Below are 12,432 nucleotides of genomic sequence, written 5' to 3'. Positions count from 1 at the left end.
ATAGCTAGATTCAGCAGGTCTGAATCTAGTCTATGCTACAACAAACAAGGCAAACCAATTTCAGAAAAACAGTTCAAATAAGCAGGCACAATAAGCCTTCAACCAGCAATTCCCAGCTCAGAAGGGCAGCATCTACTCTCTCCTTTCACAAGAGTGTAGACCATAACCTTCTTAATGTAAAATATCTGGCCTGAAGCCCAAGTGCTTAAACCTGAACTAAGATACTTTTAGAATAACAGACACACTAAGTCTTCAACCAGCAAATCCCAGCTTAGAAGGATGTAAGCTACCTCTCCTGCCACAAGAGTGTAGAGCACAAACCTTCCTAATGTAAAACTGGCCTAAAGCCCAAGTGCTAAAACCAACAGAACCCAAACCAAAATACAAAAGGCGTGGGTGTATCCATATTCATCAAGGATACCCACACCTCCAGGTTAGTGGCACAGCACGATGCTTCAGAGATCATCCATCGTGTCCCAGGACCCCCATTCCATGTTCCTGGAAACACTGGGAAACATAAAGGTCCTACCAAACACCCTAATATTGGGTGATTTCAATTATCCAAACATTAACTGGGAGAACTACTCAAGTACTAACTCCCTTGCCCAACATTTCCTAGAATTTATAAACTCAAACACCCTGGTTCAACTGGTCAACACTCCCACCAAAGGTGACAACACATTGGACCTGTTCATCATCAACATGGGTGACCGGTGTTCCACACCGGAGGTCAACCCCTTGCTGGTTAGATCTGACCATAAACAAATCACTTTGGATATCCACATTCCGCCCCTACCCCTGGACAAGAAAACCAATAAGAAAAACTTTTCAAAAGCAAACTTCACATTACTTAAGACAGAGGTGGAAAGTTTCAAAGCCCCCATGCTGAAGGATAATGCTGTCCAAGCTGTAAAAATCTTTACTAATGCATTCTACGGGCACCTACAAGAATGTATGGATCATGCCATCCCAAGCAAAACCAAGACTCACTCCTCCAAGAAAAGGAAACCAGTCTGGTGGACTCCTGCCATAAACAAGCTATACAATAGAAGGAGGAAACTAGTACAGAAAAGAGTAAAATCCCAAGAAGGGAAGACATCCTTGATCAGTATCAGCACAAAACTATGATCCCTCATAAAATCATCCAAGGCGGGCTTTGAAAGAAAAATTGCCAAGAACTCCAAAAATAACCACAAGGCATTCTTTAGCTATGTCAAGAATCTAAGTGGTGATGCTCAGATCTGCTCGGAGTTAGTGCAGAATGGCACAAAATACACTGAACCAACCAATATCACCAACATCCTGGCAGAGAGGTTCAGCACAAACTTCACCCCCCTCTCACCCCCAAGAGGGCCCATAACCATACCAGAAGAATGTAGAGTCCCTGAAATCACAGACACTCAGGTTAAAACAGCCCTCTCCAAAGCCAAAAACACAGCATCAATGGGACTGGATGGTGTCCCAGGCTGCATCCTACAAAGCTCAAAGATGAACTAACCCCTCACCTAAACACACTGTTCAAATTCAGCCTCTCCACAGGCTATGTACCCATAGAGTGGTGCACAGCAGCAGTTATTCTGCTCCACAAAGGTGGAGCCACAACAGACCCTGGGAACTATCGCCCTATAAGCCTGACTAGCTTGATCTGCAAGGCTATGGAGCGCATCATCATGGATCTCATTAACAGAGACATTGAGAACCTCCAAACACTGGACCCTACCCAGTTCGGCTTTGTTAAGGGCAGATCATGCCTCCTGAACCTGGTGGACTTCTTTGAGACAGTTACCAAGGCTATAGATTAGGGAAAGGTGGTACGCACAGCCTACCTAGACCTTGCAAAGGCCTTCAACACCATTCCCCATTCTGGTATTATAGACAAGCTCAAGCAGCTGAACTCGCATGACAGACCGGTGCAATGGCCAAAAAGCAAAACCAAAATTCAAAAAACATTGTGGATCTAAAATAAATATTTCCAGCGTGAATTTAAGTGCTGGCTGTTTTTTGAATTATGGACAAGCTCATCAGCCTGAACATAAACCCCTACGTCACAAGATGGGTGGCCAACTGGCTCACGGACAGAACCCACATGGTGAGAGTTGTGGGAGCTAGGTCCAACTCTAAATCGGTTACAAGTGGAGTTCCCCAGGGCTCAGTCCTAGGACCCCTCCTGTTCAGCATATACTTCTCAGAGGTACAGACAAGCACAGGAGGACTATGGCTGACCAAGTACGCAGACGACTGCAAACTAGGGGCTATAATTGACTCTCCAGCTGACACAGACATCCTCCAAAAGGTGTCAAAATCATGGTCTCAAGCTAAATGCCAAAAAGTGCATAGTCATCCCCTTTGGAAAAAACAAAGTACCCAGAAACTACCACATAGGTGGTAGTCCCCTAAATATGGAAGACGTAATAAGGGATCTTGGGACTCAAGTAGATAGTAATCTCAACTTTGATAATCACATTGCCAAAGTTGTTAGAAAATTCTTTTACATGGCCCACCTAATCACAAAAAGGTTCGCATCCAGATCAAAAGAGGTCATTGTACCCTTCTACTCATCACTCATCAGACCCATCATAGAATACAATGCCCCATTTGGGATACACCTTACAAGATACCTGCAACAGCTGGAAAGACCACAGAAGTACCTCACCAAGAGGATCACTGGCCTCAAACAGATGCCCTATGCAGCTTGACTGAAGAAATTACAGCTGTACTCGGTTGCATACTGCCTATTCAGAGGTGATCTCTGCCTGACATACAAGGCCATGTCCAACCCAGAATTGATGGACATGCATCACCTACAGAAAACCTTATCCCCATGAGCCACATGCTCTTAGGGATCTAACCCTCACCACAACAGCACATAGGACGTGCTGGAGGGATAGATTCCTGTCCCAGAGACTTTCCATGCTTTTGAACAAGATCCCAATTTACATCAGGTAGAGCTCCTTGCTAACACTCTTCAAAGGAAATCTTGATGAGTGGATGGGAAACAGAAAGTTTACCTCTGGGATCACTTCAGTGGCTCTGCTGGACAGAGGCACAGGGACCTAATATAAGGGGGCGTCAAAAGCCAACACATACTGGCTAGGTTTATAAATGCCTTTGGGCAGATAGCCTAGTACCTACCTATGAACCTATAAAAGGCTTAGTGTAACAGTTACACTTTAATCAGGCTACTAACAAGCAATAATAAATGCAGAAGAAAAAATGCAATTAAGTACTTTTAAGAACAAGAAGCAAAAGCAAAATAAAGTAATAAAATAAAAAGAACCACAAATATAGTAAAAGCAGATGAATAAAGTGCATTTTTATTTTTATTTATTCATTCATTTAATTAATTAATTAATTTATTTATTTATTTATTTTTAGGTTAAGTGGGAAGGGAGGAAACAAAATAATTCAAGTTTGAGAAACTAACGGGTGGACCTTCCCAAAAGATCTGTCTCTACTCAATAGAATGAGCTGATGAGATGGGGCTGGATTAAGATTAAGATGACAGGATCTGTCGTTGACATAAGATAACCTATTTGGGTCAATGACTTGTATGTTGCCTATGTCCTTATTTAGCAATTCCATGATGGTCTTTTCCATGGCCTTGCAGATGAGTTTGGTCATGCTTATTTGTCTGTAATTATCTGGATTCATTGATGCTCCACCTTTATGCAGAGGGATGACAGTTGTGGTCTTTCACTTTTCTGGCACAGACACTGTTTGGAGGTTAATTTTAAATAATCTGTAGGGGATTTGACAGGTCCTGTTTCAGTCTGACCAGTAGGCATCCTGGTGTGTTATCAGGCTACACAGAATCAGCTTTCTTGGCCTTTGATAGTGCTTTAGCGACTTGTTCCTGAAAGATTTGAGGTGGGTGGGTGGATGCTGGCATGTGATTTGGAGGTATGTGTAGTGAAAGGGTGGTGAAATTTGAGTTAAATTTGTCTGCTAGCAGATTTGTAGTGTCATGGGAGTCAGAGTATATTATGTCATATATATATTAGCTCTCCCCAGTTCTGAGCATTTTTCTGAGGTTTCTAACACAGGTAAAGCAGTTTTGATTGGCTTGTGCCCAGATGGCTATTTTACCTTATATCTTACTTTGATTGACTTGGTCTTCTGATCAAACTTTCGAGTAAAGTTTAGCAAGAGCATTTTTGTCATCTGTGGAGCTGTGTTTATTTTATGTTAAATGTGATTGTTCTCTTTAGTCTACAGTCCGTTTATATTTAGGTTCAATTGTAAGAGTTTATTTCTAAATTTGACATTACATTTACTTCAGAGGGTTACATAGGTTCATAGATTAGTACTAAACTAACTGCCCTTGCAAGCCATTTTAAGCCTAGCCAGTTATCCTTTGTGAGGCTCAAACCCAGTACATTGCATTTCTAAGGCAAACACCTTAACCATTAGGCCACCCATGCAGCTTTTTACATGTGCATAGAATTGGCACATTTGTGTTTTGGTCCTCATGGCAGAAGGGAATTTCAGATTTAGCTGGGCCATCCCTAAGTTTTAGAAGATTATCTTTAGCTTAATCTCTGAATACAAAGTTATTTGACAATACTTTTAGCTTCAGTCTTATGGTACAAATGACTGATTTATGGTCCAATTTGGCCAGGAAGTGGGTTACAAGTGGTAGGGAACAGAGCTGTCTCATTTTGGTGAGAACCAAATCCAGAATTTTGTATCACCTAGTTTTTGCATGGGCTAGCTATAGTTCAGCAAGTGTGTATTTATGGAGCCCAGAAATCTCTGAGCACACATTAATGCCATATAGGTCTCCGTGCTGATGGAAGGGTAGCTGGATTCCCCTAGGATGATGGTTTTTGGATGAATGTTTAGGGATTCCGTACTAGTCCAGTAGGAGGTATGGGCTTGGGGGGGGGGGGTAGAAGGGGATCCTATAGTTAGCTACAATTTGATATGCAGTCTTGTTAATGGTTGGGGGGTAGAAGGGGATCCTATAGTTAGCTACAATTTGATATGCAGTCTTGTTAATGGTTGGGGGTTAGAAGGGGATCCTATAGTTAGCTACAATTTGATATGCAGTCTTGTTAATGGTTGGGGGTAGAAGGGGATCCTATAGTTAGCTACAATTTGATATGCAGTCTTGTTAATGGTTGGGGGTAGAAGGGGATCCTATAGTTAGCTACAATTTGATATGCAGTCTTGTTAATGGTTGGGGGGGATCCTATAGTTAGCTACAATTTGATATGCAGTCTTGTTAATGGTTGGGGGTAGAAGGGGATCCTATAGTTAGCTACAATTTGATATGCAGTCTTGTTAATGGTTGGGGGTAGAAGGGGATCCTATAGTTAGCTACAATTTGATATGCAGTCTTGTTAGAAGGGGATCCTATAGTTAGCTACAATTTGATATGCAGTCTTGTTAATGGTTGGGGGGTAGAAGGGGATCCTATAGTTAGCTACAATTTGATATGCAGTCTTGTTAATGGTTGGGGGGGATCCTATAGTTAGCTACAATTTGATATGCAGTCTTGTTAATGGTTGGTGGGGGGGTAGAAGGGGATCCTATAGTTAGCTACAATTTGATATGCAGTCTTATTAGAAGAGGATCCTATAGTTAGCTACAATTTGATATGCAGTCTTGTTAATGGTTGGGGGGTAGTATGGATTTGATATGCAGTCTTATTAGATCCTATAGTTAGCTACAATTTGATATGCAGTCTTGTTAATGGTTGGGGGGTAGAAGGGGATCCTATAGTTAGCTACAATTTGATATGCAGTCTTGTTAATGGTTGGGGGGGAGGGGATCCTATAGTTAGCTACAATTTGATATGCAGTCTTGTTAATGGTTGGGGGTAGAAGGGGATCCTATAGTTAGCTACAATTTGATATGCAGTCTTGTTAATGGTTGGGGGTAGAAGGGGATCCTATAGTTAGCTACAATTTGATATGCAGTCTTGTTAGAAGGGGATCCTATAGTTAGCTACAATTTGATATGCAGTCTTGTTAATGGTTGGGGGGTAGTAGGAGATCCTATAGTTAGCTACAATTTGATATGCAGTCTTGTTAATGGTTAGGGGGTAGAAGGGGATCCTATAGTTAGCTACAATTTGATATGCAGTCTTGTTAGAAGGGGATGCTATAGTTAGCTACAATTTGATATGCAGTCTTGTTAATGGCTGGGGGGTAGAAAGTGATCCTATAGTTAGCTACAATTTGATATGCAGTCTTGTTAATGGTTGGGGGGTAGAAGGGGATCCTATAGTTAGCTACAATTTGATATGCAGTCTTGTTAATGGTTGGGGGGTAGAAGGGGATCCTATAGTTAGCTACAATTTGATATGCAGTCTTGTTAATGGTTGGGGGGTAGAAGGGGATCCTATAGTTAGCTACAATTTGATATGCAGTCTTGTTAATGGTTGGGGGGGTAGATGGGAATCCTATAGTTAGCTACAATTTGATATGCAGTCTTGTTAGAAGGGGATCCTATAGTTAGCTACAATTTGATATGCAGTCTTGTTAATGGTTGGGGGGTAGAAGGGGATCCTATAGTTAGCTACAATTTGATATGCAGTCTTGTTAATGGTTGGGGGTAGAAGGGGATCCTATAGTTAGCTACAATTTGATATGCAGTCTTGTTAATGGTTGGGGGTAGAAGAGGATCTTATATTTAGCTACAATTTGATATGCAGTCTTGTTAATGGTTGGGGGTAGAAGGGGATCCTATAGTTAGCTACAATTTGATATGCAGTCTTATTAATGGTTGGGGGTAGAAGGGGATCCTATTGTTAGCAACAATTTGATATGCAGTCTTGTTAGAAGGGGATCCTATAGTTAGCTACAATTTGATATGCAGTCTTGTTAATGGTTGGGGGGTAGAAGGGGATCCTATAGTTAGCTACAATTTGATATGCAGTCTTGTTACTGGTAAGTTGGACACTAAAGAGTTCCAGAGCTGTGTCCAATCTAACAAGTCTGGAGTTTATATTTTGTTTTACAAATATAAAGAAACCACTGCCTTTAGTGCCCTCATATAGTGTTGTGGGTCTGAATGCCTGGTAAGTTTTGAAACCTTGCACTGATGGGGTGCTATCCATAGCTGTGAACCACATCTCCATGATGAAGCCTATATTGATGGCTTTCGAGGGTAGAGGATGCCTGCAGGGAATGGAGTTTTTTGTTGAGGCTTCTAGCATTGAGCAGTGATGCATAAATCTTATCCACATTTTGTTTTGTTATGTTAGAAGCTTTTGAAAACTGATGCTGCCTAGGAATGGTAGTATGTGGGAGGACAGTGCAAGCAACGAAAAACTATCTGAGCTCCATAAGAGACGGGACGGAAGTTAGTGTCTAGAATTTGCTGAAGGATGTTCTTTCTTATGAATCTTATGAGGGGTACTTGAGAGCATGTGTAAGCTAGGATGTTATTCTCTGATATGTTCAGTGGAAATTTGGTTTGGTGACTGTAGGTAGTTCATCCATAATGAGATATGGAAAAGCGCATTTGCAATTTCTGCTTCTGCTACTACTGAATATGATCACAACTATTTGCTATGACTTGAAAGGTTAATTTTTTCTGTCATATTTTTGATAAGCTATCTTATTTTACTGCATGCACATTATATTATTTTTTTCTATTTTAGTATCATAGGAGGTTAGTTGGATAATGACCCTAGGACCGTTACAAACCTCATTGAGTTTTACCCTTATTTCCAATGATCAGCACCTATTTCCCCCGTCCAAGTATCATGTTTTCTTGTGGCATAATAAAACAGCATTACTCTTTGATAACGGCCTTGTTATCCTTCTTATTACTAGAGTTACCACTGCCTGAGGCAGATGAGTGTTCAGTTTAATGTCTCATATTAAGGACTGCACCTTTGTGGTGGAGAGTATCCTTTTATGTCACACTGCTGTGTCAGTATGACAGCATTAACTCTCGCTCCTGGAATGGGGATTGAACCTCCTGCTTTCTTGTCTTCACAGGTTCACTGATATTATCATTTCTCAACAGTGCTCTGTTCTCCTCTACATTTCCCAGATGTAGTAAACATACTGTTCATTTCTTATGGCACTAATAGTGCTTTATATCATTCTGTTTGGAATGTCTTCCTCATCTATTCAACCTGTTTGTATGTTTCTACTTTCCCCCATGATGATCACTTCCTGTTATCCTCTAAGCGTACTTCTGATGCATTTCTTCCTCCTGAGAGACAAGAATCCTTCATCCAAGTTATTGTTTGCCTAGGGACGCAGTCCTATAAGCTGCTTCAGGATGTGAAAGTCAGGTGTTTTGGAGGAGGAAAACCATGGTCATGTGAGCCTCCATCTCTCCATAAATAGCTGCAATGCCTCAGTATCGACCCTCCACTGCCCAGCTCCTGCAAGCAGTGCTCAAGCTATTTGAACATGGGGTGACTTTGTCGTAATGTGGGCTTTACAGCCCTATGCCATAGAGCTAGCTTGTTTACATGTTACTCAATTATAAAATGATTAAACAGATACTTAAGGACTGCCTTTTGTGTTATTTACATAAATGATGCTGCAGCATGAAATTTACAAACTTGAAGTATAAATAAACATTATATGTGTAGTAAGCAACTATATATATATATATATATATATATATATATATATATATATATATATGATTAACTTTGTAAGAAATATTACTAAACCCACAAAAAGTGCTCAGACTCATCTTCAGTATTTGTCTTTTTCTTTCTCATCAGATGCCAACTCCTGTATCCCATGTCCCAAAGACACATGGTCCAGTGATAATCGAAGCAGCTGCATTCCGAAAATAATGGAATTACTATCCTATGAAGAGCCTTTGGGAGTTATCTTGACCCTTATTTCTACTACAAGCTCTGTAGTTACCATAATGATCCTCTGTGTTTTCATTAAATTCCGTGACACCCCACTTGTGAAGGCCAATAACCGTGACCTCAGTTACCTTCTGCTCATCTCCTTGGTGCTTTGTTTTCTCTGCTCCTTAATATTTATAGGTCAGCCTGGAAAAGTGAATTGCTGGCTCCAGCAGTCTGCCTTTGGTGTCATTTTCTCAGTTTCTCTTTCATCCATTCTTGCAAAAACAGTGACTGTGGTCATCGCATTCAATGCTACTAAACCAGGAAGTCAGGCTAAAAAGTGGGTGGGGACCAGGATTACAAATGGACTCGTCATTTTTTGTTCTGCAGTACAAATTTTATTGTGTGTTGTTTGGCTATCAACCTCTCCACCTTTTCCAGATGTTAACAGGAACTTAGCAAAGGAGAAAATTATCATTCAGTGTAATGAAGGGTCAACGTCTGCCTTCTACTGCATGCTGGGATATCTGGGACTCCTGGCTAGTGTGTGTTTTCTTGTGGCCTTTCTGGCAAGGAAGCTGCCAGATAGTTTTAATGAGGCTAAATTTATCACATTCAGCATGCTTGTGTTTATCAGTGTCTGGCTTTCTTTTATCCCAGCTTATCTCAGTACACAAGGCAAGTATATGTTGGCTGTAGAAATATTTGCAATTTTGTCTTCTAGTGCTGGTCTTTTGAGTTGCATATTTTTCCCAAAGTGTTATATCATTCTTTGCAAGCCAGAAAAAAATACCAAAGAATATTTAATTGGAAGGACAAATCATGCTTCAAGAGTTTAGAATTTATTAAATTCAAAGCATAATTCTCACATCCATTAAACACAAGACCCTGGTTACACTTGGTGACTTCCACTTGGAGCCTCCACGAATGACATCGTAGAACTCCTTGGAGTCTGTGACCTTATCCAACTCATACAAGAACTGACCTAAGCCAACTTAACTCACAATACCACACACTACTTAACCTTTTGAATTGGAAACCAACTAACTAATATTTCCTTCATTTTTATTTATCTCCTAATTTCAGTGACTACTGCTTCATAGCTTTTGATATAAATAATGTCTGTTTCAAATAGGCTCCAAGATTAGTCTCTTTCATATCTAAATCCCCTACTAAATACATCCCTCTACAAATGCTCCTCTTCAGCTTAGACTAGTCACCTGTACTTTCCTTTCAAGACCTCTCAGAGGATGCAGAGAAACTCCTATAGTCTCCTCCAGCTAGAAAATGCATTCTTCTCAGTTATTACAAGACTAAACAAAACAAAAATGTCTGGCTAACAAAATATAACAAACCTGGAAAAGTGACTCCACCCAAGACAACAGAAGCCTTGTCGTAGTTTAACACAATCTAGCAAAACAATCTATGAGAAGACACTAAACTATACTTGACAAATTAAAGCAAGTCTTCCTTTAAAGTTATGAAAAAAGTTCTGGCAAGTAGTTAATTTACTGACTGGCCATTAAAACTCTTGGCACTAACAACTCCCAAATCATAGTACGTTACACACAACGGCCTCTTTCCTCCTACTGTTTATATGACTTTAGCAAAATCCTCTCATTGTTCCTGTCCTTTGCGCCTCATCTACTCATCAGCTGCCATCAACACCACTCTTGAGGCAACCCTTTACTTTAACCATATCAGTGTAAAAGAGGTTGAACGTCTTCTAGAATAAATCCCACCACATGCTCCTAATGGCTCAGACAACCTAAGCACATGATTCATTTACCACAGTACACAATATGTAATACTCCACCTGCTACACATCTGCAATATTTATCTCACCTATAATTCAGTTCCACAAAATTGGAAAACTACAAATGTAAAACCTCTACAACAGCAACTCAAACCCACATATACCTCAACAGTTTTCCCCATTTATTTATTTATTTGGTTATTGCATTTGTTTACTGGGAAGGTCCATTGGCCCTACGTGAGCCCATTTTCAGTGGAGGCCCGGGATGAAAAGCTTCACATACAAGTAACAAGTAGATACAAGTACTAATGCATACAGAGTTAGCAAATATTATACAGTAACAAGCTGGGCATATCTTAACAAGTCAGGTGAACAATATAATCACATACCAGAGCTAACAGATATTATACAGTAACAAGCTGGACATAACTTAACAAGTCAGGTGAAAAATATAACTACATACCAGAGCTAACAGATATTATACAGCAACAAGCTTGGACATAGTATGAGAAAAAGGTTTTGATTATTTATATACTACCCAATTACTGCAAAATAACACAAAGTTCAGATTAATTATGTACATACTACCCAGTTACATTATGCAAGTAGTTAGCATTGTTAAAGGACATTATGCAAGTGAAAGTCAGCATAGAGATTATAGATTGCTAAGGGTACATTACACATGTGATGACAGTTTTTTGATATTAATTGTTAGAGATTTGAGGTGCAAGTAGAGGAAGTTGTCAAGACAGAGTGATAGCTCAGGTGGTTAGTAATGGAGGTGAGAGGTAGACGGAGGACAGTGAAAGATAGCCTGGAGTGAGGAAACAGGTATGGCAGGTGGGGTTTGGTTGCAGAAAGAGTTAGGTGACACACCAGCAAGCCATACAAAAGTGGGATAAAGAAGGTGGAGCAATCTTTAGTGAGAGTTATTTTGGCACAAGCATAGCCAGTCTGAGGAGTGATGTTGTGTAAGGGACTTCTTGAAGAGAGCAGGATTAGAGATGAGGTAATTGAAGTTGGGAGACTGTTCCAAAGTTTAGACACAATAAAAGACTAAATCATTTGACAAGCTAAGAGATTGGGTTTTTCAACTCTCAGCATTATTTTGCTTTCAGATCGAAGAGGTCTATTTGGGTGATAAAAAGACAGTAAGGAGGAATGAGAAGGGCAGGTTAATGGTGTATATATAATTTGATGTGCAGTAGTTAACTGTAGGTAGGTGAGATAATGTGGTAGTTCAAGCCAATTTAGTTGCTGTAAAGATGAACAGTGATGTCTTGGGAATTTTGCATTTGTTGCAAATTTGGCAATCTTATTGTAACGAGTCAAGTTTGGTTTTCAGAGAGGACTGGATATTGGTGAGGATAGGGATTCCATATAATAGGGATGGTAGAAGAAAGGATGAGACTAGAGCTTTTTTTTGCAGTATGGCTGAGGAAATAGTTATGTCTCTACAGGGTACCTAGTTTCTGGTGTGTTTTTTTTTTTATGTTGCTGTGGATATGGAAGTCGAATGTTAGGTTTTCATCTACGATGACACCTAAGAGTTTGGTGCTAGAGACAACTTCTAAGGTAGTATTGTTCTGAGAGTAGACAGAGTATTCATTCCTGTTAAGGTGTAGTTTTTTTTTAAGGTGAATAATAGAAGTTTAGTCTTGTTGGGGTTTAGAGCGAGGTGGTTATTCAACATCCAAGTTTCAGTAGATGTAAAGGCTTGTTGGGTTAGTAATTGTAACTCAGAAGTGGATTTGGCAGTACAGATGATTGTAGAATCATTTGCATATTGGATCACAGTGCCTTGGGTGAGTGTGTTATGGAAGTTATTAATGAATATGCTAAATAGAAGGGGGCTCACATGGATCCTTTGGGTACTCCTGTGGTTATGTTGATGAACGTT

General features: G+C 40.1%; 1 protein-coding gene across 1 annotated transcript in view; it reads left to right on the top strand.

Moving 5' to 3' along the window:
- Positions 1 to 9,615, top strand: part of LOC122815461 (extracellular calcium-sensing receptor-like) — a 399,086-nt gene extending 389,471 nt beyond the window's left edge. The window contains exon 6 of the mRNA XM_044087978.1: positions 8,699 to 9,615. Within this exon, the coding sequence (XP_043943913.1) occupies positions 8,699 to 9,615 (917 nt within the window). The remainder of the gene's footprint in view (positions 1 to 8,698) is intronic.
- The last annotated feature ends 2,817 nt before the right edge of the window (positions 9,616 to 12,432 follow it).

This window comes from Protopterus annectens, chromosome 1.part1, assembly GCF_019279795.1.
Source record: "Protopterus annectens isolate FY-2018-M chromosome 1.part1, PAN1.0, whole genome shotgun sequence".
Taxonomy (NCBI): domain Eukaryota; kingdom Metazoa; phylum Chordata; order Ceratodontiformes; family Protopteridae; genus Protopterus; species Protopterus annectens.
This window is presented reverse-complemented; position numbering and strand designations above follow the sequence as displayed.